This window comes from Tribolium madens, unplaced genomic scaffold (genome assembly GCF_015345945.1).
Source record: "Tribolium madens isolate multiple individuals breed KSU strain unplaced genomic scaffold, Tmad_KSU_1.1 Scaffold_1;HRSCAF=32;Tcas5.2_LG8, whole genome shotgun sequence".
Classification (NCBI taxonomy): Eukaryota; Metazoa; Arthropoda; class Insecta; order Coleoptera; family Tenebrionidae; genus Tribolium; species Tribolium madens.
Genome location: NW_025400984.1, coordinates 5,645,104 through 5,671,835, shown reverse-complemented (window position 1 = coordinate 5,671,835; position 26,732 = coordinate 5,645,104). Strand labels below are relative to the sequence as shown.

Genomic DNA, 26,732 nt, shown 5'->3' with positions numbered 1-26,732 from the left:
CTTGGATCTGAAAATTTAATGTGTATTTTTGCAACAAAACTTTAGAATAACATAAAATAGAAAACATTTGAAAATTAACAGTAACATTTTTAACAAATTACGAGTAGTAACTATAAACAGTTACGTTCCTAACGTGCATTTTAATCCGTTAAAAACTAAAAAGTAATACAGGGTGTTTTGTAAATAGACCACCAAAAGAAAATGACAAGTAAGATAAGATACCAGGAACATAAAAAAGTGACAAAAAAACTCTATTTATAAAAATTTTAAAGCTATGAGAGTTTAAATTTTGCACTTTGACTATTTATTTCTGTTGGAAAAATAATTTTACAAGTTTTTTTGGTATGTACAAGATATTAGAAGAGGAAACAAGGAAGCTGTATCCAGAACTGTAACTATGTTTAACGTTATTTGTAGCTTTTATTGACAAAGTTTTTGTACATTTATTGAATAATTATGAAAAAACTTACCTATACAGGATCATCGGTAACAATAGACATAAAAAAAAATGTCAAGTGACAAAAAATAAAAGTCAAAAATTATTGATTTTTGACAGATAAAATTTTGGTTTCTTATCTTACTTGTCGTTTTCTTTTGGTGGTCTGTTTACAAAACACCCTGTATACAGTCTAATTTTTTATTTGCTGGTGGGGGTAGTGTGAATCAAGAATACGACATGATCTCCGTCTGTTTTTCACATTTGACAGCTTCGGACATTTTGGTCAAAAGTCAAAAATTAAAGTTTCTTTCTGGCATTAGGATTTTTATGAGGCTTGAATTACAATTGTTATGATAATATAGAGGGTATAAATATTAGCTTCAACACAGTAAGAAACACTTTTGAGGTACGTCACTAGCTCTGCGTTACATTAATCGCTTTTGTTAAAGTGAGATAAATAGCGTGACCGACCTTATGCAAATACGTAGCGAGAGAGCAACAAAGCTATTTACAAATGTTGAAAAGAGATAGCTATCTGATACGTCTTTCGAATAATTAATTGATACAAACGCATAAATAAAAAACGGACTATACTTATTCCGAAACTCTGATGAAACCTTATATTTTCTTTATTATTGAAAAACGTTGTACATCCTTAACTGAATTGCATGACAATTATTATCGAATAAAAACGATCGTGTAGAAGGATTTAGGGATCGAATAAAAAAATTGCTCAAAGTAGGTATTAACGTAGGTACTTATTTAGCATTTACTTATAATAAATAAAAGACAGCACCTTTTGTTAAGTTAAAAAAAAACTATAAACAAAATATGTATAAGTTAAAAAACAAATTGCAAGCACTAAATTTTGGTAATCAGTGTCATTGCCTCGGTCATTGGCTAACATGCTTTCTTGTAAAACGAACGTGTGGATGTCAAATAGATGTCTTGAAATTGACGGATCTTCTTACGAGCCCTAACTAATCAGCTACCTCATCTTCAGAAAACCCTTTCTCCAGCATGGTAATTATTTTCACTTTGTTAAAGTAAGAGACTGGCGCCACAATAAAATATTTGTCAGTTAGTTTTTGGCGTGGTGTTTCGATATATTTTATATTTATCTTTAAAAGAACGTAGACAGCAGACACAATTACACAGAGAAATTTCTTTTTTTTTAACAAAAAGATGAAGCTCCAAAATGGCATTACCTACCAAAATTTAATGCTCGCAATTGTACCTACATTAAATTACATAAATGTTGTAATAAATGTTTATATCAAATTAACTGTTCAATCGATCAACATTTTTAGTATGAATTGTGAAATAAAGATAAGCAGGTAAGTAGTTTTTCGGGGAATTACCAAAAGTAGGTATAATATCAAATACGTGAACATTTGCACGTACGCCAGAGCTATGAAGTTCATAACAATAATTTTTACCTCAAAATTTGAAATAAAATATAATTTACTGTGGTTTGTTTATAACTGTTAAGTAAATAAATGTGGGATACATTAGCTTACTAAAATATTATTATTATTAGACTCTTGAATATATCAAAAAGAAATGAATTATTTATATCCATAATCACTGCAGTAATATGGCAATTTCCTACCTTTTGGAGGTCGGAAAATATGTCATGGTATCCCTTGAGCGGGGAGTAATTTATACACGGTGAATAAAAGTATGAAACCAAGCATTGTTTTTTGTAAATGAACCACTTTATGAAATAATAAATGTAGCGTAAAGTACAATTAAAATCTGACCGTTTATCAAAAATAACATTTCTCGAAAATTCTTTTTAGTTTTCGAGTTTTGCAATAAATAGATAAATAATGGCAACCCATTGTTACACATTTTTAAAAAATTTTAAATTTAATTTTAATCTAAAAATGACTCCTAATTAAATAAATAGCTACTAAGGCAACTAGAGTTTTATAGACAGTTTAAAATCGTAGTTTAAATTCGAGCGACCGGAGGAAGCAACAATTTAATAGGCTGAGATTTTAAAACTCTATAAAACTTGTCTTCAACATCTTTTGCCACACTAATATCGAATCAGAAGCTTTACTAAATCCAGAAATTATTATTTGTCTTCGCCTCGTCCGGAAACAGCAACAATTCGTCCGCAAAAACTGTATTTTAACCTACAATTTTTAGGTACTTGTAACAAAAAAACCTATATTTAATTAGAGAAGACATTTTTAGATCATAGTCTTTAATTGAAAAAAATTGTAACAGTAGGTTGCCATTAATTTTTTTTTGCAAAACTCGAAAACTAAAAGGAATTTCGAAAAATGTTATTCTTAATAAACGGTCATATTTTAATTGTACTTTGCGCTACACTAATATTTTTTGTAAAGTAGTTAGTTTCTGAAAAAAAAAACCGCTTGGTTCCATACATTTTGTTCACCGTTTATGTATAAGTGTTTATGTAAGTGACTACACTTAATTAAAACTGAGTAATTTGAGTAATCTGTTTATATCAATCTTATTGTTCAATTAATCAATTATTAGCTGTTATTGTAAGATTAACATTTTTAGAATGAACTTTGAAATAAAGATAGTTAAGTAGTTTTTCGGGGAATTACCAGAAATAGGTACAATATCAAATATGTGAACATTCGCACGTAAGCCAGACTAAAAAGTTCCAATCATGACAATGTTTATCCCAAAATATAAAATAAAATATAATTTACTGTGATCTGTTTATAACTGTCAATTAAATAAATGTGGGCACATTAGCTTAAAAACTTGACATAAATATTACTAATTGTTATTATTATGAAACTCTCGAATAGATCAAAAGGGTATGAATTATTTATATCCACTATCACTGCAGTAAGTAATATGGCAATTTCGTACCTTTTGGAGGTCGGGAAAAATATCATTGTATCCCATGGTCGGGAAGTAATTTATACAGGTTTATCAAGATTACGAATTCATCAAATGTCAAAAATCTAATTTGTTTGCACAGCAACTACATCAATAGCAGATTTTTAATATTTTGTTTGTACAATTATTATTAAACAAGCTAATTAACGTTACTTACGTTTTTATTTTTATATAAATTTAATAATTTAGATTTCAGATGTTTGTTAAGTATACAAAAAAATGAAAAAATAATTACTTTATTTTTATTGCCTACAAAAGTAATCACAGTCATAAGCATGTTATAGAGAACACTATAATTATCTAATAAGAAGGTACAAATAAAAGCTTCTCATTATTAAAATACATTAAGTATTTTAATTATAAGATAATCTGGTGGAACACCCTATCTTTAATGTCTTCAAATTCAATTGTAATTTTTTTCTTTGATTTAAACTGCCTGCAATACAAATAATAATTACTGCAAGTTACCAATTAAAAAAATACCAATATTTAACACCAGCACTGTCAAACATAGCCTTTGCTGCCATGGTACTCTTCTTGTGTGCATGTTTATCAGACAAAAAAACTACCTCGGTGATACCATTTTGTATAATCAATTTTGCGCACTCATTACAAGGAAACAAGGTGACATATATCACACAATCGTTCATAGTTCCAGTCGTATTAGCAATAGCATTAAGTTCGGCATGACATACTGAAAAATAAGCGTAAATAATTAAGACACCAACAAGCCCAGCGTCTTACCATATAAGTGTTTGTTTTCCAAAGGATTCTCAGATCTTTTACCCCAGGGAAACTCATCGTCGTGGCAGCCACGAGGCATGCCGTTGTAGCCAGAACCGATAAGATTCCCTTGACGGTCAACTACGCAAGCCCCCACTTGGGTACAGGGATCTTTACTTCGTTGGGCTGCTAAGAGACAAAAGGACATGAAGTGCTCGTGGGCGTCGAACAGGGAGGCGGATTCCCTTGGATCAATTTCTAATTGAGCGAAAATAAGGGACCAAGGGTTTCACTTACATGAGTTCCGTTAAATTATCCATGTTTGGGGGTTGAAAAAGTTAGGTTAAATTGTTTTGACGTCCAACATAACCTTGAAATTATATCGATGTATGCAACCAACATTACACATATTTTTTATTTTGTTTTATTGACAAAGTCCGGTAATTTATGACGAGAAAATCGTTGAAGCAAAGCCATTTAATAAATTACGCAGAACCTGAACATCGAAAAAAACAATTATCCCGAAATTTATCACATTAATAATAAAGTTTTTGCTCCCTTCGTAGCTGTCATAATTTCATTAATTAAAATGTCTTTGGAAATCCCTCCGTCCGGTATGAATTTTTTCCCTGGAGCGTATAAACCACACACCGGAGGTTCAAACTTATCTCCCGGATTAAAATTATGTCGGTCGTAAATCCTCTATTGGCCGATAAAACACAACACACTCATTGATGTCCACCCGTGATTAGCTTTCCGGTTTCATAAAATACCCGACATTTTTCCGGGATGATTTAGATGGACACTTAAAAACACTCCAAGCCGACGAGTGTAACTGAAAAGCGCCGCGACATGAATATTCATCGAGGGGTGACAGGTGGGGGATGATTCGTCATTGCTACTTCTTCAACACCGAAAGGAAATTTACATTCCGGGAGGGTATTTTTTATTGACGCATTTTTCTCCGGAGAGGTTTACCGTCTGAAGTTATTGAAGTATATATTTAAAAGACTAATTCGGTTTTATGGGGGAGATACGGTACGTCGGTTTGACCAAATTAGCGTGACGAGGGAGATGAGATTGAAAGAGAATTTTTTAGTAAAAAATGCAATTCTTATTTCTTCCAGATTTATCGGCCCGACCCTTGCGAATTCTGCTTATGCTTAGACGGCGAGATGTTCTGCTGGTGGCAAGACTGTCCCCCCACGATGGAGGGCCCTTGTCGAGACCGCGGCCCCTTCACCCCTTGCTGTAACTCTTCCCCAACTAATCTTCACACTTTAATTTTGTTTTTCTAGTAAACGTCCCCTCGGCCTCTACCTCCAAAAGTACACCAATTGAACACGAATCGACTTCAGAGTCGGAAACTCTCGACAACTCCACCGACTCGACTTTCACCTCTGAAATGAACTCTACCGAGGAATCCCCGGCGACAACTCAACAGACCCGATTTTGTCTAGTCATGGGTATACATTAGAAATTTAAGAGTTTTAATTAAAAAATTGTTTGTAGGGCGAAAATATGAAGTTGGGGATAAACTCCCGCACAACACTGGCAACTGCGTGGAGTGTGTGTGCGGTCCGGGGGCCAAAGTGACGTGTTCGCCCCACCAGTGCGCCCCCATAGGCGAGGATATAAACGACTATCGCCCCCCAGGCCCGCGCCAGCCCGACGTGTTTTAATGGTTGGAGAATGGTTCGCTCTTGTGATAATCCTCGAGGGTAGTTGTGTCCTTTTCGTTACCATTAATGCCTTTTCTTCTTCTTCAACGGTCTTCGTGAATCCTCTACCCAGATCCCTAGTCATATCGGTGAAATATATCAATTTGTGTCTTATTTTATAGTTTGTAGGTGTATCGTTGAATTTTAAAGGCAGGAATGGACGTGAGCTAGTGATTTTATATTAGGATTTTTTATATTAGTCGAAACCACTGGAACCAATAACTTGTTAGTTTTAGCAAATATTTGATAACGTTAGATAAGGTCAAGTCTATCTTTGTAAAATCTCATTTGGGTTCTGTTTCTTCGAATGTAGTGTTAGCCTAATATGAAAATATCCAAATCAAAATATTTCAAATCACTATTTATATTGTAAAGTGTACTTTATAATACCTTTAAGTCTAAGCGAATTTTTAACAACAGTTATCGACGACAAGGCAACTTTCTTGGATAATTTCGTGTTAAGCTAGTAAAATTATAACTGTTGTAAAAAATGTATCAGTATTATTACAAATAAGAATTCATACTTGTTATTGTTAAGTATGTAAAAATATTATGTTTCTTTATTGTATAGAAAAATAAAACATGGGACAAATTTGGGAGCATTCAATTGACGAATTTTGTTTTTTTTATTTTGATGGTATAGCTACTTTTTACCATTTGTATAATATCGATCGAGTTCATAAGATATGCGTACTCAATTATTTAATTAAATGTATTTAAACTTATACTCGTTTCAAATCTATAACATAAAGTGTTATACTTATCATATTTATTTGTCATTTAAATAGCAAGAGTTTCTAAGGTCTAGTTATAACACAAGTCTTTTTTATTTACACCTAGAATATAGAAACAGTGTTTTAGCAATTTACATCTGCAAGAAAGAAACAAGAATTTTATTACAAAAATACTTTCTTAATTGTTACAAACCGATAAACATTTTCTATTTATTGACCCGTCAAATCTAATTAAAAACGACCCTCTCTCTGATCCATCGGTTATTTTTAACAGGTATAATTCTTTGATAAGACCATCAAGTCGCGATAAACACCTAAATGGATCTCAAGTGTTTTCCCGGACGCCGTCGTCTCGACGCTAATTTCCAGTTCGAAAATGATCGCGTTTTAAACAACATCAACAATGCCAAACGTTTTTATTTTAGTGCCTCTAGTAGTACTTTTGTGGATCTGCTTACTAGTTTTACTAAAAAATAACTTAGCAAACACTTCGATCCAACTCAACATAAATACCAACACAAACACAATTGCTAACATCGTCACAAAATTACCAAACAAAACTGACAATTCTGTTCCAGTGAACAAAAAGAAATATCACGTTCCGAAATTTATGCTAGAATTGTATGAACAAAACAAGGTAAAGAGAGATAATTTGACGAGTCCTGATGTCGTCCGGAGCTTAATTCCGAAACATTCTGGTAAGATTTTAATAGCAAAATTTAATTTAATAATTGAAGTAAAACGAATTTAGGGCCAATCAACGATAATGAAGTGTTTGAGGAGTCAGAAAACCATTTATTAATTTTCGATTTGCCAAATTCTGATGAAGAGGAACAGTTTGTAAGTGCAGAGTTGAAAATCCTGACTTTGGTTGGAATCAAATCGGATGTCATCTCCGGAGTTGAAAGACAACTCAAAGTTTCAATATACGACGATATAACTAAAAAGTTTCACCATTTTGAACAAATTCATGTTCACCATTCAAACAACACTTGGATTTCTTTCAACGTCACGCAACCAGTCGTCAAAATTTTGCAGAAAAGTGAAACCGAGAAGTACCTAAAAGTGGTAATTTCGGTGTGCGCATTTTTGCCCTACTACAAGACGGCTGAGAGTGATTTTAAACTGTCTTTAATGCCAGTCAAAGATGATTTCGATCACGATTATCCTATTCTTTTATTATCTTACACTTCCAACAATCGTAAAAATGTCACAAGAAGAAAAAAACGAAGCTTGGAAGATGATTATGAAGAGGAGACAAACAAACTTTGGGATGACGACACTACTAAAAAAATCCAAACAAAGAAATCGAGAAAAACTAAAAACAGTTGTCACCGCAAGCCTCTGTATATCAATTTCTCTGAAATAAATTTCGACTTGTGGATAGTCCAACCTCCGGGTTACGAAGTAATGTCCCACTTGTGTGTTTTACATGTAATATTGTAAGTTTTATAGGCGTACCAATGCCAAGGCAAGTGTTTTTACCCCGTGGCTGCGCATCTAAACCCTACCAAACACGCAATAGTCCAAGCCCTCCTTCACAGCGTGTCTCCATCAAGAGTTTCAAGGTCTTGCTGCGTTCCAACAAACTTGGATTCAATTTCAATCCTTTATGTGGATAATAACGGAGTTCTCACTTACCGATATGCTTACAAAGACATGGTGGTGTTAGAGTGTGGTTGTAGATAATTTTGGTAATAAATATATTGTGAAAATTATGACATTTGAGCACGAGTTTAACACAGCACTTGGTAAAACTTAACTAAACATAGCACTACACATTTCATTGTTTTTCCTATTTAGGGAATACGTCGTTCCGGGGATTAACACTTTCTTATACTTGGCGATTCTCATCTTGTGTTTACTTCCTGGGATTCTTTCGATTTTGTAAATGTTGTGTCTAAAATACAGACAATAAGAAAATGTTTTTTCGCTAGAAATGACCTTACCTGAAGATAGAATCAGGTTGAGTGACTCTCATACATAAATTCATGTTTCCTGAAAAATCTATATCTGATTTGAGATTCAATTTTGGTTCAATTGAGGCACTGAACTCGATCTGAGACCTCACAAAAGACGTGTCAATTGCAATCAGCCCATTAGTTACAATCCCTGCCCTAAAAACTTAAATAAACCCAAATTTGAGACAATTTTAAGTGTTTTACGATTTTTCAACGTTGGAATCAGCAGTACGCCCCCACAGCGATATTTCGATGTTTCCAGACAAGTCAAAGGACAAACCCCCTTTCAAATTGAGTTCAGCCACAAAGCCTGGCCCCAATCTGATAAACTCTAAATGGTCTTGCAATAAAATAAGGGCTTGGAAGGCAGTAGTACGCTCTGAAGCCGTTCCCGACCACACATGACCCATCAATTCACTCTGGCCGTTGAAAAAAACAAAAGGACGGATTTGGGTATCCATAATTGTGAGTTCCATGCCAGCAGTAGCCGTTTCCTCGTCACCTTCCACTTCACCACCGACCAAATTACTTAAACCACCAGCGAAAATTCCCAAACTGAACATTTCTCTACTTTGACTGTCTTTATCCATCATGACATTGACGATTCCTCGTTTGACAATCCCGCCGAAGATTTCTTGAAGTGTCAGAAGGCTTCCATTGCTCGAGGGACTCTTCAAAAACGTGCGTTTTAAAGCAGTCGAGAGGCCATAAGGTGCCAAAGCTTCATAATTATTTAAACTTGCATCAGACTTAATGAATTGAGTGAATCTTTGGTTGAAGTTTTGGTCCTCATCTGATAACATTTGGAGACGCTGCATGACGTATTGTTTGACTTCAACACTAGAGTCGTTGATTTTCAGGTAGTACAAGAAGTCTTTCAAAAGACTGTCACTAGGTTGTGCTTCTAGAAGAATATCAGCGGCAATGGTTCTAGCACTAGTGTCGTACTTCCGGTCAAGTTGCAAAAATGTTTTCCGCGCTACTCTGTATATATCCGCGGTCCACAAAGAAGGACCGAGAGATTTTATTGCTTTGAATGCAAGAACTCCTTCTCTGAACGTCCCTTCTTCTATTATCTTCACTAAAAGGGGGATGGTTGTGACACTTTTGAGATTTTTTAAGGCTCGCAAAAACTTGAATCGGTCTTCACCTTTAGCATAGTTCAAATTGTTAACAATTATTTCTTCCACGCTTCGCACAATCTAAAAACAAAAATAAATTACTTGACGAGAAAGTTAAGTATGACCCACCTTGCGTTCTTCAGGGTTTGAAACTTGAATCACATTTGCCATTTGTGCAATAGTAAGAACTAAAGTTTCTTTGACTTTTTCTGGGTAATTGTCATTTTTTCGGTGTCTGTCTAGAAGGTCTTTTAAAATTTCGGGATTAGGATGTGTGGAGAGTGAAAGTGACCACAAGTAGCGTTCACTCAAGTCTAGATGGTCCTCTTTGTCAAAATGGAGCTTCTTTAAAACACTAGCGTGGGCTTCTGGTGTTTGCACATAGCCAAGAATATCGTAAATTTGTGGCCTGAAAGGAAAAATTAGCCATAGCTAGGTCAAAATTTGGTACTTACAAAATCTTCTGATTTTTCTTGGATCCCAAAACTTTGGCTATTTCGTCTTTAGTTGCCTTCCTTGCGCCTTCTAACAGTCGCAAAAATGATTTTGCCGAAAGCAGGCTTCCTAAATGTTGTCCTGCAATGTTGTCTCTAAGCTCGTTAACAAGATTTGGGAACGTTTTGCCATCATCATCACTTTCTTCTTTTTGTAATAGAAGAGTGTCTTCGGTGTGTCCTGGAGAGACTAAATCAAGAACTGATTCGAGTGTTGGTCCCCGGAGAGGTTCAGTTTTCTCATTTTTCACATGATTCAAGATTTGATCTGCTTCTATAACACTGCCAAGGTCTTCTTTCACTGACAAAACCATGGTGTGTGATTCTTTGGCATAGATGGCCTTTATGTGACTTAGTTTGGGGTCCATTTCGTACGTCACTTGTCTCGAGGAGGTGACAAGGACATCCAGAATAGGATGGATGGTTTTGACAAAAGGAAAGTCGGAAGAAATACAATTGGTTTTAATTTTTCGGAATTTCGTTGTGTCAATGGTTTGGTAAATGGTTTTGCACGAACCAGAAGCGTCATTTTCGGTGGTTTCCACGTCTAGGATTTGGAACTAAAACGGGAATTTAGTCGTGTTTAAATTTAGTGGAACTAATCACCTGGAATAGACTTGCAATTCCTTTTTTGAAGTTAGCCAAAGATTTGGGTTCGTCTTTTGGGAGCAAAATTTTACCAATTTTTCCACTACGCCACGTTACATAGAATGGTTTTAAAGAGAATTCCTCCAGTTTGGACGAATGTTGAATGAAACCATCGGGGGAGGGAGCTTTTCTTGACCGAATATGCAGTTGGGGAGCTTTAAGCTGTGACAATTTCAGATTTGTTTTTTGAACAAAGTTTAGCCTTACCTCAAATTTGAGTAATTTTTCCTCACCCTCGCCCCAAATACTATGAACTAGAACGTCCCCCGTAATAAAAAACCCTACATTTTTACCGCTTCCTGTTTTTTCATTTAGGAGAACGGTTGAGTGTAGTTTATAAACTGATTTTTCCCCAAGTTGGAATAAATTTACGTCATTTTGGCCCGCTGCTGACGAAATCAGCACAAAGCCGTAGCAAATTCCTATAAGCCACGCAACCACCATGTACAGAGTCAACATTTTTGCACCTAATAATTGTCACTGAACATTTCTTGGAGTTATCTCAGCTCGGGGTCAAAGTGTGAATTCTTATCATCCAGTTATCAATCACTCTGGCTTGTTGCCGGCTCATTTTATACCCAGGATTTTAGAAAAAACAAACATATTTTGCAAGGCTAACACTTCCGCGATTGCATTTTGCATGAAACGATTCGAATTGAGTTATTTTAGCGCGAGTTGGAGGCACACTGACCGTGTCTCTGAAGAGAATACGCAAGTGGGCACTGCGACAAACCGGATTTCTATGCTCTTGAAGGTAATTCACCGTGGAAAATCACCCACATTCTAGCTGCGACGGAGCAAATCAGATTAATTAACAGACAATGCATGTAGACCTACACTCGAATAGTAAAAGTTGGTTTATGAAAAAAGATGTGAATTAAATGTCAAAACCACAATTGTTTATTTTAAGACAATTTTAATAAATTTATGTTTTAAGTGATAGTTGCATTGGCGACTTTTAGTGCACTTAGATTTCTTTCATTATTTTGATCCGTTAACAATAAACTTTATTACAGGAGTTTTTAGTAATAAAAAATACACTTAAACTAAAGACTTTGAAGATTTAAACTTTAAACATTTACAGAATTTGTTTTATAAATATTTAACACAGATAATTTTATTAATGAATAAGTATTTTCTTTTTCTATAGTTGATAAAAATACTCTAGATTTCTTTATCTTAGAGTATACAAATAAGTAAATATTTAACGACAAATTATAAGAAAACATTTTTTAATAGTTTTGTTTATTTTGAACAACATTAAAGACATGATGCGTTTTTAATTAAGACATCAACGGTCTTTTTGTTATTACATAAGTATATATACACCTAAATGAAATCAATTTTATTCACAATCAAGAATGTAATATACCGATTACTAACCTATTAAAGGTTGGGAAACACATCATTAAATCCCATGACCAGTAATAGATATCATTTTATGACTTGGGCGGTAATATGAAGGTTTGCCAACGTTAAGATTACAAAAATACCGGTAATTTTTTCTTTCAAGTTGTCAAATATTCAATAAGTCATAATATTTTACTAAAAATTAGTATTTAAATAAAAATATTGGCAATATTTGGTTAACCATTAAAAATCTGTGGTTTTTATTTCTTAAATGAGAAGTGGCATAACAAAAAAACTGAATATATTTTTTTTTAATTTGAAGTTTAATTTGGACATTGTGTTGCTATCCTAAATACATGTAACTAAATATTTTAATTTTTTTGAGGAATTTAAAATTGGTCGGTCCCAAAAATAGTGTGCGACAAGGAACTGTTTTACAAGTGCTTGCAAGATAACAGTTTCTGGCCTTGTGATACAAATAACAATTTTTTTTAAATGTTATAATACTTTTTTGATCAAAGTTGAACAGTTTTTTGTTATCAATCGTTTGCATGTCTTAGATAAAATAAATAAAAATGTTCTATTTTTTTCAAAACTTATTTTTATTTAAAGAAAGACAATTTAATGAGAAATATAAATATAAAAAATATACAGGTGATGTCACTTCCGGTGAATCTGAAAGCAGTACCTATTGACTTAGCATCTATCCCAAAAAATAGATGACTAATTTAGTTATAAGAAATATTATGTTAGAACGTTTTTCATGATTCATCTTGTAGGTATATAGGTAACATTATAACATATAACATTAACATATATACCTACAACACTGTATAAATCTCTGTATATAAGAATGTTTTGAAATGCTTAATTGACTGTTTTTTTTCCGTTTTATTTATTTTTTATAAGATTAATCTGGCGAGATTTACTTCAAATGTATATTAAAAAAAGTGCAAAAACGACATTTTTAGTTTATTTGTTTTATGCCCGCTTTCTAGAACCATTCATCATTTGATAAATTTTATCGATTCGATAGTTACTAAGTTACACTCATCTGATTGGTGTTTCTTTAGCAATTATGGAACCAATAAAATTAACCCCACGATAAATCGTTTGAGAAGCCGAGCCTTTAGTGTTTTATTTTTGTGTTAATTTGGATACCTAGTTAAAAATATTTTAAAATACTGTAAGCATAAAATACGTAAATTGTCGAATGAAATAATAAAGTAAGCAATAATGTAATTAAATAAAACACACCTGCACTATCTCGGCTGTTTATAGAAAAATACATTAGAATTGTTTGAGAACAAATTTCACAACATAAAACTACGTGCAAAATGCGAACTGTAATTTGGGGAGAATTGTTGCTTTTTCTGGACTATCGGATTGGAGAGGACCCTTCTCTTCCTTACGGTATTTTCTTCAAACCAAGTCGTCGGAATGTTTGCTTACATATCCTCCTTCTCTACGTGATTCAATAATACCGTTAAAATATACGGTTAAAACTTTGTTCTACTTGTTAACTCCTGCACGTTGTCATCGTTATCCATCATTGTTTAATGATTTTAATTCCGTTGTGGTCCAATGAGCGCTACCTCCGGAAACATCTAATTGTTACACTGTTAATAGAGTTTTACTCTCGTGCATTCCGAAGCAAGGTCAAGGTGATTTGAAACTGGAACACCTGCTGATGAGATTTACGTAGTTGGATGGTTGGAAGATTACGTATTTAAACCATTTAGGAATAAATATAAATAATTTATAATTAAGCAGGTTGCTTTCTCCGAGTGTCGTGGAAGAATGAAGATGAGAGTGAAAGGAATGTTGTTTCCGATTTTGAGTTCGTAAATCGTAAAGTAAAATTATTACATCTCGAGAAGACGTTTAGATAACTGTTAACACAAAGTAAACTTGTTTATTTGCCAGTGCATTAAAATATTTACAGTGACAATAATAATGCTTCGCGTTAGACAATTAAATAAATTTGCGTTTTTTTTTCTACTTGAGACACGTTAGAAGTAACTGTACATGTAATATTAGAGAGTGTCATCAATAATTATATTGTAATTGCAATTTTTTTATTTTTTTATTAGTACAGGTTTGAAACCAATTGTATGCATAGGCAACCAACAATACATTGTGTGCGAGTTTGGAGCTTGTCCGCTAGGTACCGCATAATTTGGCGCCAAAAATATACAATTTTTGTGCAAAAATCTGTGTATTGTCGCAATGGACGAGTTCCCTAATTCTGAAGATGAGTTCGAGCTTATGTACGGTGACGACCTAGAGGTGCTTCAGGAGCAGGGAGGTAAATTATTGATGAAAGTAAAAGTGAGGTTATTCTAACCTCAAACTTGTAGACGTTCAAAGGACCCCAAAAAAGTCTCGCCGGAGCCTTGAGTTTACTCCATCTGAGCCGACTCCAGTTTCCAACAATGATAATTCATTCAGTCATGATTTTACACCACTTGAAGACTCCGTCCCTGAGCCTAACACAAATAAACGTTCAATTGAAGAGTTATTTGGCGACATTGATGATATTTTGTATGAAAACCAGACGAATTCTAAACGATATAAAGGTGATCATGCGGATGACTTGGCGCTAATTGATCATATAGTCGAGTTGCGTAAATTAAACCGGGAAAGAGACGTGCCAGAAATTTTCCGCAAAGAATGCACTCAAAGTATAGATAGGACTAAAGACAACTTGTCTTACACCGTCCCGAGTTATCCTTTTGTGGGGGTAACTCGAGACGATGGTCGCCGAGTGTACATCCGCTGTCATTCTGAACAATACGAATTAGAGGACCGGCAGAGAATTATCCAAGAAATCAATCTAGCATGCACTTTGGGGCCCAATGAAGCCCTCTGGGCCGAAGCCCAAGAATTAATATTAAAACAAACTACCCCCGAGCCCGAAGTCTGCTACCAACCCAGTGATAAAGAACTATGGGTCGACTTGTACAAACCGCGAAAATATTTCGAACTATTGAGCGACGAGAGCACCAATCGAATAATGTTACGCTGGATGAAACTCTGGGATAAAGTCGTTTTTAAGCGACGCCCCAAAATCAAACCAAACAAACCGCCGGAAAAAAATCAAAAATTTCAGAAAGCCCCTGATCTTTGTACAGATTTAGACGAACACGGGCGTCCGTTTCACAAAGTCGCTTTATTGTGTGGTCCCCCAGGTCTCGGCAAGACGACTCTAGCTCACATGGTGGCCCGGCATGCCGGTTATAACGTGGTTGAGATAAACGCCTCAGATGACCGGAGTATTGAGTCTTTTAAGACAGCTTTGGAGAACGCGACTCAAATGCGATCGGTTGTCGATCAAGAAAAGCGCCCCAATTGTCTGATTTTTGACGAAATTGACGGGGCGCCGCCTTCATCGATTGATTTTCTTGTGAAATTCGTCCAGGGGGGCAACACCGGGAAGAAGAAACAGAAGGAGAAGAATGTTTTGAAACGGCCGATTATTTGTATTTGTAATGATGTTTACGTGCCAGCGTTACGCCCCCTGAGACAGATTGCGTTTGTTGTCAATTTTCCGGCCACTTCTAATACTCGACTTGCCGAGAGGTTAATGGAAATTGCCAAGTGGCAAAAGGTCAACACCGACTTGGGGGCCATGCTAGCCTTGGCCGAGAAGTCGCAAAATGATATTAGGGCTTGTTTGTCCGTTTTACATTTTTTTAAGTCGCAAAATAAGGCTGTGACGTTATCAGATGTTCACAAGACAAGCGTCGGTCAGAAAGACATTCAGAAAGGGATTTTTTCGGTTTGGCAAGATGTTTTTTTGATAGGGAAGAAAGACGGAAACAGTTTAAAAGATCGAATGTCGAAAATTTTAAACGTGGTTAATGCCTTTGGTGACTATGAAAAGATCGCCCAAGGCGTTTTCGAAAATTACCCAAATATGAAATTCAAAAATTCGAGCATGATGGAAACGTGTCTGGCTTTGGATTGGTTCGGCTTTTGCGATATTATAAACAAATCAATTTATTCGACTCAAAACTACAATTTGGCGGGTTATTTACCCTTCGCTTGCGTAGTTTGGCACTTTGCTTTCGGGAGTCGAACATGGCAAAAGTTGCAGTACCCCAGTGCAGGATACGAGGTAAGTTTTTGCGTAATTGTTCATCATCTTAAACGCAGCGCGTGTTGGAAATGTTCCATTTGAAATCCGTAAATAATCCAGCGGACAGTTCGGGAAACGAAAAGTTTTGACAGCGAGTCCGAATTTATGTGTTGTCGGTCGTAATTTCAAATTCTATTCGGGGTAAGAGGACGCGTGGGAACAAAGCACCGCCTCTCGAATAATTAATGAGTACTTATTGTGTGGCGTAATTACGCTCCGGTTGTTGAGAAACCCTTTTAAAGAAATGAAAACGTATTAAAAAGTGCGCGCACGAAAACTGCAAGATTTTCTTTTGATTTAAGCAATTTGGAATGGGGAGACAGGGCCGGAACGGTGGGTTTCGAATGCAATGGGTGCTATATTCATGTTTCTAACAAAAAATAGCAATGAAGTAAAAAGCGTGAGTTTAATTTGTATGAATTAATTGTTAAATAATAATTATTTCAAATTTAATAATTGGTCAAGGCAATATGATAACTTAAATCTTTCATTTTTTGTCTTGCTTTATTTTTTAAACTACATACCTATATTTTAGTTAATTTTGATTTATTTTTTTCAAATTTGCAATACATTTTTTTCATTTTTGTTAAAATTACATTATACATTAAATATAAATTTATTGATACATTTAAGAAGTTTTTTTCTACATTCTTTAACACAATAGTAAATATTTGTCGTTTTTAAAATTACGTTTTGTTCGTCGTCACACTGGAGTTTCTTTTTTTCGAATTTTCGTAATCAGTTAACTGATTTTTAGATGCGAAGGTTTGATTGATTGTAGTTCTCAATGTTTAGCAGATTTAATTGTGAAGTTCCAAATGGTGCAAAAAGGGTTAAAACGATTGTAAAATTTTTACAGATATAAGCAATTTATATATCATATAGGGGTGTTATAAGCAGACCTAACACATAATAGAAGTATTTAAAATAATGAGGAAGATTGATCTACGTATTGTTTTTATGAGAATATAAAATTCAATTTTTCTAAATTGAACAAGAAAATTATTTCTGATTTTGTAAACTCTTAATTGGATAATTCATATAACTATGATCAGTTTTCAACGCTGTATATGACTTCTTCTAACAGAGAATTCTTTCGAAATATAAAAATTTGTGTTTATTCTCAAAATTTTTATACCATCAAAAGAAAAGAAGATTGAGCGACGCTCAAAAGGACGCTCATTATTATCATTATTATTCATTTAGCTAAATTATATACAGGGTGTTTTTATAAAAAATATCATCAGTGTCATTAAACATACATGAAAAAATGTCAAAAAATAATGTCAAAATTTTTTGACAGATAGAATTTTTTAAACATTTTTTTCATGTTCCTGGTGTCTTATCTTACTTGAAATTTTTCTCTGGCGAGTTCTGGCGCACTTGTATAATTTAACTATTTATTAACTTAGTTACACTTCTGTAAGATCTGCTGGAAAAAATTATATAAATACTCAACCACAACCTTTTTTGTTTCAATCTCTTAGATCAACATTTTTGAAGTTCATCACTGAGCTTTTGGCATCACAATTTTTAGGTGGTGCGTAAAGTAACATTTCTGCAATTTCGACTTTGGTTGCATTGACAATAATAATAGGGTTTTGTTGCATTTTACTCATGCAAGAAAGAAAGCTCACGAGATGTATTTGAATCAGCTATTTTTTCTTAAATTCGCAACAACCCATGAGTGCCATATAAATTTTATCCGACATCTCCACATTGCCTAAGCAATGTGAATTTTGGTTTACAATGGCTAAACAGTTATTTTGCTTATTTAAAGTAAAAAGTGGGAGATAAAAAATATTTTAATTTAAATATAATTAGGTCACATTTTTGGATAAAATTATGATTCTATTTATTTCAATTCACTGAGACTTTCTTTCTGAATCTTTTTTTTTCTGACGCTTTTCAAGAAATACTATTAAAAAAAAACCTATTGGCATTTTCTAACAACTGCTTTGGGTTTCCAAACTCTACCAAAACTTTATTATTATCTATTATAATTATTAGAATCTTACTAGAATTTATACAGGGTGCGCCAGAACTCGCGCCCCAGAGAAAAATGTCATATAAGGTAAGATCCCAGGAACATGGAAAAAATGTTAAAAAACTTTTATCTAGTAAAATTTCGAAGTTATGAGGGTTTAAAGTTTGCACTTTGACTCTATTTATTTCTGTTAGAAAATTATTTTTCCTAGTTTTTTTGCTATAGGCTATTAAAAGAGGAATCAAGGAAGCTGTATCCTAAATTGTAACTCTGTTCAATGTTATTTGTGGCTTTTATTGGCAAAATTTTTGTCCCTTTACTAAATAATTGTAAAAAAAACATATACATGATCATCAGTATCATTAAATAGATATAAAAAAATGTCAAATGTCAAAAATATGTGTCAAAATTTTTTGACAGATAGAATTTTTTAAACATTTTATTCATGTTCCTGGTATCTTACCTTACTTGAAAATTTTCTCTGGAGCGCGAGTTCTGGCGCATCCTGTATAGAACAATATTTAATCGATGTACAATTGTCAAAACTTTTTTTTGGACAATAAGTTTTTTTATTTAAAATATTGTAGTATTTATTAGTTTAAGTAGAGGAGAGTTGTTTAACGTTGACCATCTTTATACGTTAATTATTAGTTGATATTTCAAATACGGTATTTGTTAGATATAAGAAACACTCCTGTTTTCAATATGAAACATTGTTGCTTATTAAGTAAACTGTTCATATCAACAAGAAATATATAGCCGCTAATTTCTGTCACTTTTTTGTAACATAAAAGAAAAAAGTCGTTGAATTTTTCCGCGATTCCGGCTCTGTTCCCCTCGTTTAATGAGATCGTGAATTATGCAACGGGCCGAGCAAACTCGTTACATTTAAAAAGATATCATCCGATACTTGTCCGGTAATTAACGTCTCTACTTGGAAAATTGTACGTCGGAGAGTGACGCTCGACTCAAACGGGGTGTCAAGTCCTTGGCGGACTGCTTTCAATTTTTCTCCTTCTTGTATTTTCAGGCCAAAACCAAACAGAACAGACAGAAAGCGATCATCAATGAATTGATACGTGGAATGCAACCGGCCATACGATCCTACGTCCAACCAATTTCTCTAATCCTTGATATTTTACCCTTACTAACGACGATTATTATGCCGTCGTTTAGACCAATCGGCTTGCATTTGTATACCGAAGAAGAAAAAAAGGCTTTGGAAAGGGTGGTCAGCATTATGGTTGATTATAATTTGGGTTATGTACAAGAGAGGACTGCCGATGGCAAATATGACTACAAATTGGGTAGGTTTTATTAATTTATTATTGGTAGATATTATTACGAAAGTTTAAAAAAATTGTGTACAACACGTAATTTAATGAAATTCTGATTTATAATATTTAAATAACAGTGCTTTGAAAAACTGTTTTACTTGTTCTTTTTAAGGAAAATACATATCAAATATTTAGCGTTTGGTATATTTTACATTTTTTCTACAAAAATAAAAAAATTGACAGTTTTACTTTTTTTTTCAAAAACAAAGGACATGTGTTAAATTGTTGTAGACCCTAACATCGACGAGCTGGTCTCTTTCGGCCCCAAAACATCTCTTTCCTACTTCAACAAACAACTCATCGCTAAAGAAATCGAAACAGCAAAAATGCGTCGTTTTGCATCATCCATTCAAGATCAACCCCAGCGCTCCTCCAACGCCGCCCCAATGCCCAACCACCTCCAGACTCTGAAGGCGAAGTCCGTGAGCGGCGTGGAAATGCCGGTAAGTGGTCAATTCTTCTCCTCGTCGATGTGTTAACTCCCTCTAAATTGCTTCCGCGCTTAATGGATTTTTTGGGTAGATGTTGTGAAGTTGCGACTGGGCGGAAATGAAATAACTCGTAAGAAGTTAGCCCTCCCGTCCAGACACGAAAAAATAAAAACATTATAAATCTATTCGACGGGGTAAATCTGTTATGATCATCATTCCGGATCTCCATTATTTCCATTAAGTGTGGCGGATTGCGGTCCATTACCGGCATAATTAAGACCGTATCGGGGGCGAGTGCCTCTTTTCATATTCTTTTCATATTTAAATGGACGGACCATTATGCCAACGGCGGCGGCAGACAAAAACGTGGACGCGGTGGCCTTCTGACGAGATTTATCATTCGGGTGGGGGCGCTGGGATGGATGGATGAATCCTAGTCCGGTTAGATTAGGTTTTAACTTGGAATAAATTGTCTGTGAGACGGGGTTTGTGCGGAAAATGGAGAAATTGTTTTTAATTAAACGAACTTTAATCAAACTAAATACGAAACTCTCTTTATTTGCACGCGATAATTGACCAAAATGCTGCCGCAGTTATTAACCAACAATTATTTGCATTTTTATTTAAATCAGAAGCTCATTGAAGGAAATATCAAAAACTTCAACTGAGCAAAACCACAAACATTTTCACGTGATTTAAAAAAAATGAACTTTTTTTCTTGGTAAGAAAACACAAAGTAATTTGTCTACGGGGTGGTTTTAAAAGTTGGCCTGAAATTTTAACAGGGAATAGTGCATTTTTAAAGAAATCAATATAACTCAACTTGCCTTTTCCGAAATTTTATGGTTTCTGAGGTATAAAAGGTGCAACCTGCATTTTAGCGTTTGAAAATGCATTATAAACAAAGTTTCTATCTTTTGAGTTGTAGTTATTCCAAAGTTGACATTGTTAGTAGCCGGTGAATGAAATTCGGTGGTATCTTCTCCAAACAAATTTGATGCTAAATTTTTATCTTTTTATTTAATTTTTTTAATATGATATCACTTTTTTCTGGGGCTGTTTTTGTTAATTTTAACTCATTTGTTTTAAAACATGTAATAGATTTTGAAGAGCCAACCTCAGAAATCATATTTGGGCAAGTTGAGTTATTTTAATTTCTTTTTTAGTAGCAAAAAATTTTTTTTGTTTCATAAAAATTGTAGTACACTATTACGACTGTGATTGCTAAAAAATATGGAAAAAATGCTTTAAAAATTACGTCAGAAAATGTCTTCTTCGGAAACAAAATTGACCTGTTTCGGCGTTTTTACAGACTTTTTAGTTTCTGAGATATTCGGGGTGGCTCGTTTTCATTGGGAGACCTGTATATTATTTTAACTGCAAACGTAATTAGATCGAGAGTAAAGAGCAATATTGTAATAAGCAAGTAAATGAACAAAATAATCAGGACGCCTGGAAATTAATGAATTCATAACAACGTTTATAAACAAATATCACGCGTCAGTATCGGAATTTGTGTTGTTGTGTTTATTAATTAAACTAGTGGATGACTAGTGCAGTTAGTAGGGCAAAATATTGAATGGTTGATAATCTAGAATGTATCTTTGCAGAAATTGCTGAAGCAGTGAAAGAGGCAAAGAATGTCAATAATGTCATAGTAAAAGTAAAAACCCTTAAGCGGAAAAACAGAATTTTCACTCCATGCCTGGAAAGTAAAACTTTTACTTGTAACATTTAGTAATAAAAGTGTTCGCTTTAGTGACGTTTGCAGATAAAACATTTTTTTATTTTATTTATTTGTAGCGTTTTTGTAAAAATTGAATAATTTAATTTTATTTGATTTAAATAATAATTAAGAATGATAACATTGTATATAACCTGGCAGTAAATTGTTATATAATGTTACCTGAAATGGATTAATAATTTGAAAATGAGGGACTCAGTTTGCGTGAAAAGCGTAACGCATAATTTGAGACAAATTGTGAGGAAAATAAATCGAATATTCTGTTCAGATGGTGAAGGATGTTCCCATTAAGAAATTAAATTGACGTCGTGACACGTCTAGAGTGACTGAAACAAATTGTATTTTAATTAACAACCATAATATATTTAGTCTCAAATGTTATGACTATGAAATAACAAAAATGTGAGTTTTATTAATTAAGATAGTTATTTTTGTTACAAGTACTTAAAACACAGTTGTTGCGGACGAATCGTTGCTGTTTAATAGCAGATAAGTCCGCAAAAACGTGCTAGGTACGTATTACAAACAATATTTTTTTGTTAAAGCTCCCAAAACACGAATTCACACCTCTTATTAATTAAAAAAATTTCGCTTCTATAGAAACCAATTTTATTTTTTACTACTATTTTAATGAGTCCGGAAAAGACTCATTTTAGGCTTTCAAATGAGTCCCTAAAACAGCTATTATTAAAAACTATTCGTTGCACCGCGAAAAAACACTCAGTGAACTTTCATATTACTAATAAAATGTTTTTTTAATTCGGCATTTTTGATCGCTTTGTTCAAACCGAGACGTCAGAGCACCCGTTCGGGAGTGCAAGCAACCCTCGTATCTCCTCACCCCATCGCTTATAAACACAAACACACGCACACACTCCGCCTAATGAGCTAACCATTTCCAAACAGTTTATCATTGTGCGAATGTAATTGCGCTGTTATATCATCATTACCCGATGACACAGCGTTGAACAATGGCACCCATAAATTCAAAACGCGCCCATTATTAATTCATGATAAGTGAAACGCTGCGGATTTTCAACCCCTTTTTTCTTTTCTCGTTTTGTCTTTTTTTTATTTTCGGTCGATTAAAGGAAAGTTAACCTGAGTGAGTGCTGGTCCCGCCCATGGCATCAAGTGCCCGAATGGCCACCGGAAGGAAACGGCCATCTCTCTCCGGGCCGACGTCGGAGCTTCCGGTTCGTCCGGCCACCGTTAAGTAATGTTATAACCTGCGAACTGGATCATTGCCACCAGTGCGAAATAAGAGATTTTTCATGTTTTTAGCAAAAATTTAAATGTGTGATTGGTCTGTTATTATCTCTCTTTGTTTGTTTAATGAAAATAGATATTAATACATCCTTGTCTAACAAGAGTCATGAGTAAAAAAAACTCTCTCGTGCCTACGTCCTTTATTCAACAGTCACAATGGGATATGGGGATGAGCATATGGGCGAGAGGAACGAAGCGTGTTTGTATACATAACCACTTCAAATTCGAGTAGCTTGTTGTATGGGCAAACCACTCGTCAAACACACGATGTTTAATCTTTATTGTGTTACGCTCTTCACGCCGTATTTGCGTATTACGATGTGATACTGTTTATTATGGGCTTAAACAGCCGGCTACCACCTCCAGGCTTACGCCTTTGGGGCTACTTTTTTTTAATTCGCTCTTACTGGAAATGAGAAAATTTCCATCGGATGAAGATTTCTTAAAATAGCAAGAAAATTCTTGTCGGAGGCGTATCTTCTGAACGTATATCTCGGATTAAGTACGTCCGAAGTCGAATCTCGGTGATTTATTCTTCGATTGTAAATAATGTTAAACAATATAGGGATTTAGGGGTTCTCCCATTAAGGATTGCGGTCGAGGCAGCGAACGGATGAAAGGAGATTTACAAGAGATAGCTAGACTGGATCAACTATCTGTTTAACGACCTAAATAAAAGAGTTTCGGACGGCTAAATGGAATCTGCCGCTTATCCCGCGCACATGCCGCTCCTCCTGCTCCATTACGGCTCGACTTCCGTTTCTCTAACATCTTTAGGATGTTCTTAGCTTTGTTCCGAGATTATTGTCGACGGCGAACGCTATTTCCACTCCTGTTAATTGCATGTTTGTTTCCAAATGGACTGGCCGGACGACTAAATGCAGGAAAACGCTACACGACTAGACTCACTGGCGTTACACACATTCAATAAAAACATTTTATTCAAGAAAATCGAGTGGATTTAGATCTGGCGATTGCTGTGGCCGTAAAATTTTAAGTCTTTTTTCATGGATATTACTTAACAATGACAAATTTTGATACAAATTTTCATTCCATGTTTAACTGTAACACATATTTTGTTTTTAACTGAACACCCAAATACCAATTTTCATAGATTTAACTTTAAAAAAACACGGATATTTTACGAAGTTTTACCCTTGTTCAACCCCCTTGAGGGTGAAATTTCCAAAAATCCTGAAACACGTATTACTTGATTTTTAATCGAAAGTCTAAATACAAATTTTCAAGGATTTAACTTTATAAATGACATATTTTAATACAAATTGTCATCCCTGTTTAACCCCCTAGAGGGTGGAATTTTTAAAAGTCCTAAAACACGTGTTTCTTCATTTTTAACCCAAAGCCAAAATCCCAATTTTCATAAATATAACTTCAAAAATAACGAATTTATAAATATTTATACAAATTTTCATTTCTTGTTTGATCCCTTAGGGATAGAATTCTCCAAAATCTTGAAACACGTGCTATTTTGTTTTTAACTAAACACCCAAATACCAATTTTCATAGATTTAACTTAAAAAAAAAACACGAATATTTTACGAAGTTTTACCCTTGTTCAACCCCCTTGAGGGTGAAATTTCTAAAAATCCTGAAACACGTATTACTTGATTTTTAATCGAAAGCCTAAGTACAAATTTTTAAGGATTTAACTTTATAAATGACATATTTTAATACAAATTGTCATCCCTGTTTAACCCCATAGAGGGTGGAATTTTCAAAAATCCTAAAACACGTGTTTCTTCATTTTTAACCGAAAGCCCAAATCCCAATTTTCATAAATATAACTTCAAAAATGACGAATTTATAAATATTTATACAAATTTTCATCCTTTGTTTGACCCCTTTGGGGTTATTTTTTGTTCAATTCTATTCTATGTGCTAAACTCAAAAATGATAAAGAAAATTCCATAGCACGTCAGATTTTAAAGTTAGGCATTTTGAGATATCATATGTAAGTATGTTCGACAAAATCGCCGAAAAACGAAACACTTAAAATTCATTTTCTCCATTTTTATTTAAAAAAAAATTTCCCCAAATTTGGGTGCCATTAGTGACGAGCAAGGGGAAAGGTTCCACCAGGATATATTGACGATGAAAAAGAAGTACCAAGGGAGATGGGGTCCAGTTATGATGGGGGATTACTGCTGGTTCCTGATAAGAGAAGTTAAAACACCCTACAAAAGAAAGTCAGCTTTTGCAAAAAACTCATCTACAACAGATTTATGTTTTTGAATCTTATACATCTTTCAACATTGTTCTTGTTTAGTGAATAAATTAATTTCTTTCGTCGTCTAATTAATTAATTTCTATTTGAAATGAACAATTTTTATGATACAATTTGCGAAAACTATTTTCCTGTAACTTAAAATCTGTACGTGATGGAGAATTTTTCTTATCAAATTCGTAATTAGGGATGTTAATGTACCCTGATACACGTGTCAATAGATCAATCACATAAAAATTAAATAAAATTTGTTGGGTAGTGTTATTAGAGCCTAATATTTGAAATGGTGTGTTGTAAAGCTGTAAAACTTATCGACGAATTCGAGAAACTGATTGTCATCTCTGCTAATCTCCTTAAAGCTCCCCTCATTTTATCACGCGGAATATAAACGATTTTTGTCCGGAAACATCGGTGTAATTACTTCATTAGTCTGGAATTACTCGTTTTTCCTCTCTTCTGTAGACTTTTCGCCCACCGCTTTCCATTTTCGATTTTCCGGCGCCCGTCTAGATCGAGATTTATTTTCGTTTACATTGTGGAAAAGTGTCAAAACGCGTTTAGACGCCCGTCCCGTTTTATGCGGCGAATAAAATTCAAATTGTCTCTTGCGAGATTCGTCCTTATCTCGGCTTGTCTTTGCGTCTACCTCCTACTCCAGTCGTTGGCGACCTCTATCGCCGTTCGTATTAGTTAAATGGGGTGGTAACTGCCGTGATCTTTCGTATCGTGAAATACTGCCGTTCTTGGACTTCCGACAGGATTATTTTATACACTGGAACAATTTAAAACACTTCTAGTAGTCTTAAAGGCCGCATTTACGCCCCGGAGTACGGAAAATTGGTCCAGGGGATGTTATGGAACGGAACATGCATTGGGTTTTATTCGATAGGAGCTATATGCGAGGATGAGGATTATGAGATTTCGTGATAAATATTTTTGTTATGGTGATTGTAGCGTTTATGTTTGTGTTTACGAGTGTAATAAAAATTTAATGTCGCTTATTTCTTGGGATTAACCCGCTTAAGGCCATCAAATGTCTCGAAACCGTAAAGGAATTTTAAATTCGATTTAGATCAAAGTTCAAGTGAGGTATCTAATTAAAAAAAGTGATGATCGGATATTTTGCCATTACTAACTATTAGAGTAAATATTTTTTTATGTTATGTGATAATTGTTTCGGGTTGTTGAATATGATGAATAAAGAAATATTTAGATTGATGCAGTTATCTATATATTTGTACTAGTTATTTTGTACATAAACATTTTCTTATTTTAACACTTTTTAAAAGATGATAAGTTTTCCAAGAAGGTCGGCCAAGTAGCTACATTCGTCTTTTGTTGGCAAATTTCCAATGGATGGCTTATCGGCTTCTGGGATTGGTACGGGTTTGATTCCTGGGACGATTGGTACAGGGTTGACTTCCAATTCTGGGGTTTGTACTTCTGGGAGTGGGACAGGTTTGACTCCTGGAACGATTGGTACAGGGTTGACTTC

General features: G+C 34.3%; 6 protein-coding genes across 6 annotated transcripts in view; 3 read left to right on the top strand and 3 right to left on the bottom strand.

Moving 5' to 3' along the window:
* Positions 1–6,352, top strand: part of LOC123003741 (kielin/chordin-like protein) — a 55,116-nt gene extending 48,764 nt beyond the window's left edge. Inside the window, exons 3-5 of the mRNA XM_044396711.1 lie at positions 5,182–5,305; positions 5,353–5,520; positions 5,567–6,352. Coding sequence (XP_044252646.1) covers positions 5,182–5,305; positions 5,353–5,520; positions 5,567–5,736 — 462 coding nt within the window. The 3' untranslated portion in view covers positions 5,737–6,352. The remainder of the gene's footprint in view (positions 1–5,181; positions 5,306–5,352; positions 5,521–5,566) is intronic.
* Positions 3,552–4,488, bottom strand: LOC123003743 (deoxycytidylate deaminase-like). The gene is made up of 4 exons (XM_044396713.1): positions 4,352–4,488; positions 4,076–4,299; positions 3,815–4,025; positions 3,552–3,767 (listed from the first exon to the last, which is right to left on the bottom strand). The coding sequence occupies exons 1-4, from the start codon at positions 4,372–4,374 to the stop codon at positions 3,689–3,691; spliced, it is 537 nt and encodes a 178-aa protein (XP_044252648.1). The 5' UTR covers positions 4,375–4,488; the 3' UTR covers positions 3,552–3,688.
* A 279-nt stretch (positions 6,353–6,631) lies between the features above and the next one.
* On the top strand, positions 6,632–8,198 carry LOC123016176 (bone morphogenetic protein 10-like). The gene is made up of 3 exons (XM_044416410.1): positions 6,632–7,207; positions 7,261–7,916; positions 7,965–8,198. The coding sequence occupies exons 1-3, from the start codon at positions 6,913–6,915 to the stop codon at positions 8,196–8,198; spliced, it is 1,185 nt and encodes a 394-aa protein (XP_044272345.1). The 5' UTR covers positions 6,632–6,912.
* On the bottom strand, positions 8,196–11,514 carry LOC123016175 (microsomal triglyceride transfer protein large subunit). Its single transcript, XM_044416409.1, has 7 exons — positions 10,941–11,514; positions 10,692–10,895; positions 10,047–10,645; positions 9,721–10,000; positions 8,675–9,672; positions 8,459–8,626; positions 8,196–8,409 (listed from the first exon to the last, which is right to left on the bottom strand). Exons 1-7 carry the CDS (start codon positions 11,190–11,192, stop codon positions 8,268–8,270), a joined length of 2,643 nt encoding a protein of 880 aa, XP_044272344.1. The 5' UTR covers positions 11,193–11,514; the 3' UTR covers positions 8,196–8,267.
* A 2,574-nt stretch (positions 11,515–14,088) lies between these two features.
* The window catches only part of LOC123004016 (chromosome transmission fidelity protein 18 homolog), a 21,000-nt gene continuing 8,356 nt past the window's right edge, over positions 14,089–26,732 (top strand). The window contains exons 1-4 of the mRNA XM_044397115.1: positions 14,089–14,391; positions 14,444–16,203; positions 19,242–19,518; positions 19,780–19,991. Coding sequence (XP_044253050.1) covers positions 14,313–14,391; positions 14,444–16,203; positions 19,242–19,518; positions 19,780–19,991 — 2,328 coding nt within the window. The 5' untranslated portion in view covers positions 14,089–14,312. The remainder of the gene's footprint in view (positions 14,392–14,443; positions 16,204–19,241; positions 19,519–19,779; positions 19,992–26,732) is intronic.
* LOC123004017 (proline-rich extensin-like protein EPR1) overlaps positions 26,452–26,732 on the bottom strand; it is a 7,369-nt gene continuing 7,088 nt past the window's right edge. Inside the window, 1 exon segment of the mRNA XM_044397116.1 lies at positions 26,452–26,729. Within this exon segment, the coding sequence (XP_044253051.1) occupies positions 26,520–26,729 (210 nt within the window). The 3' untranslated portion in view covers positions 26,452–26,519.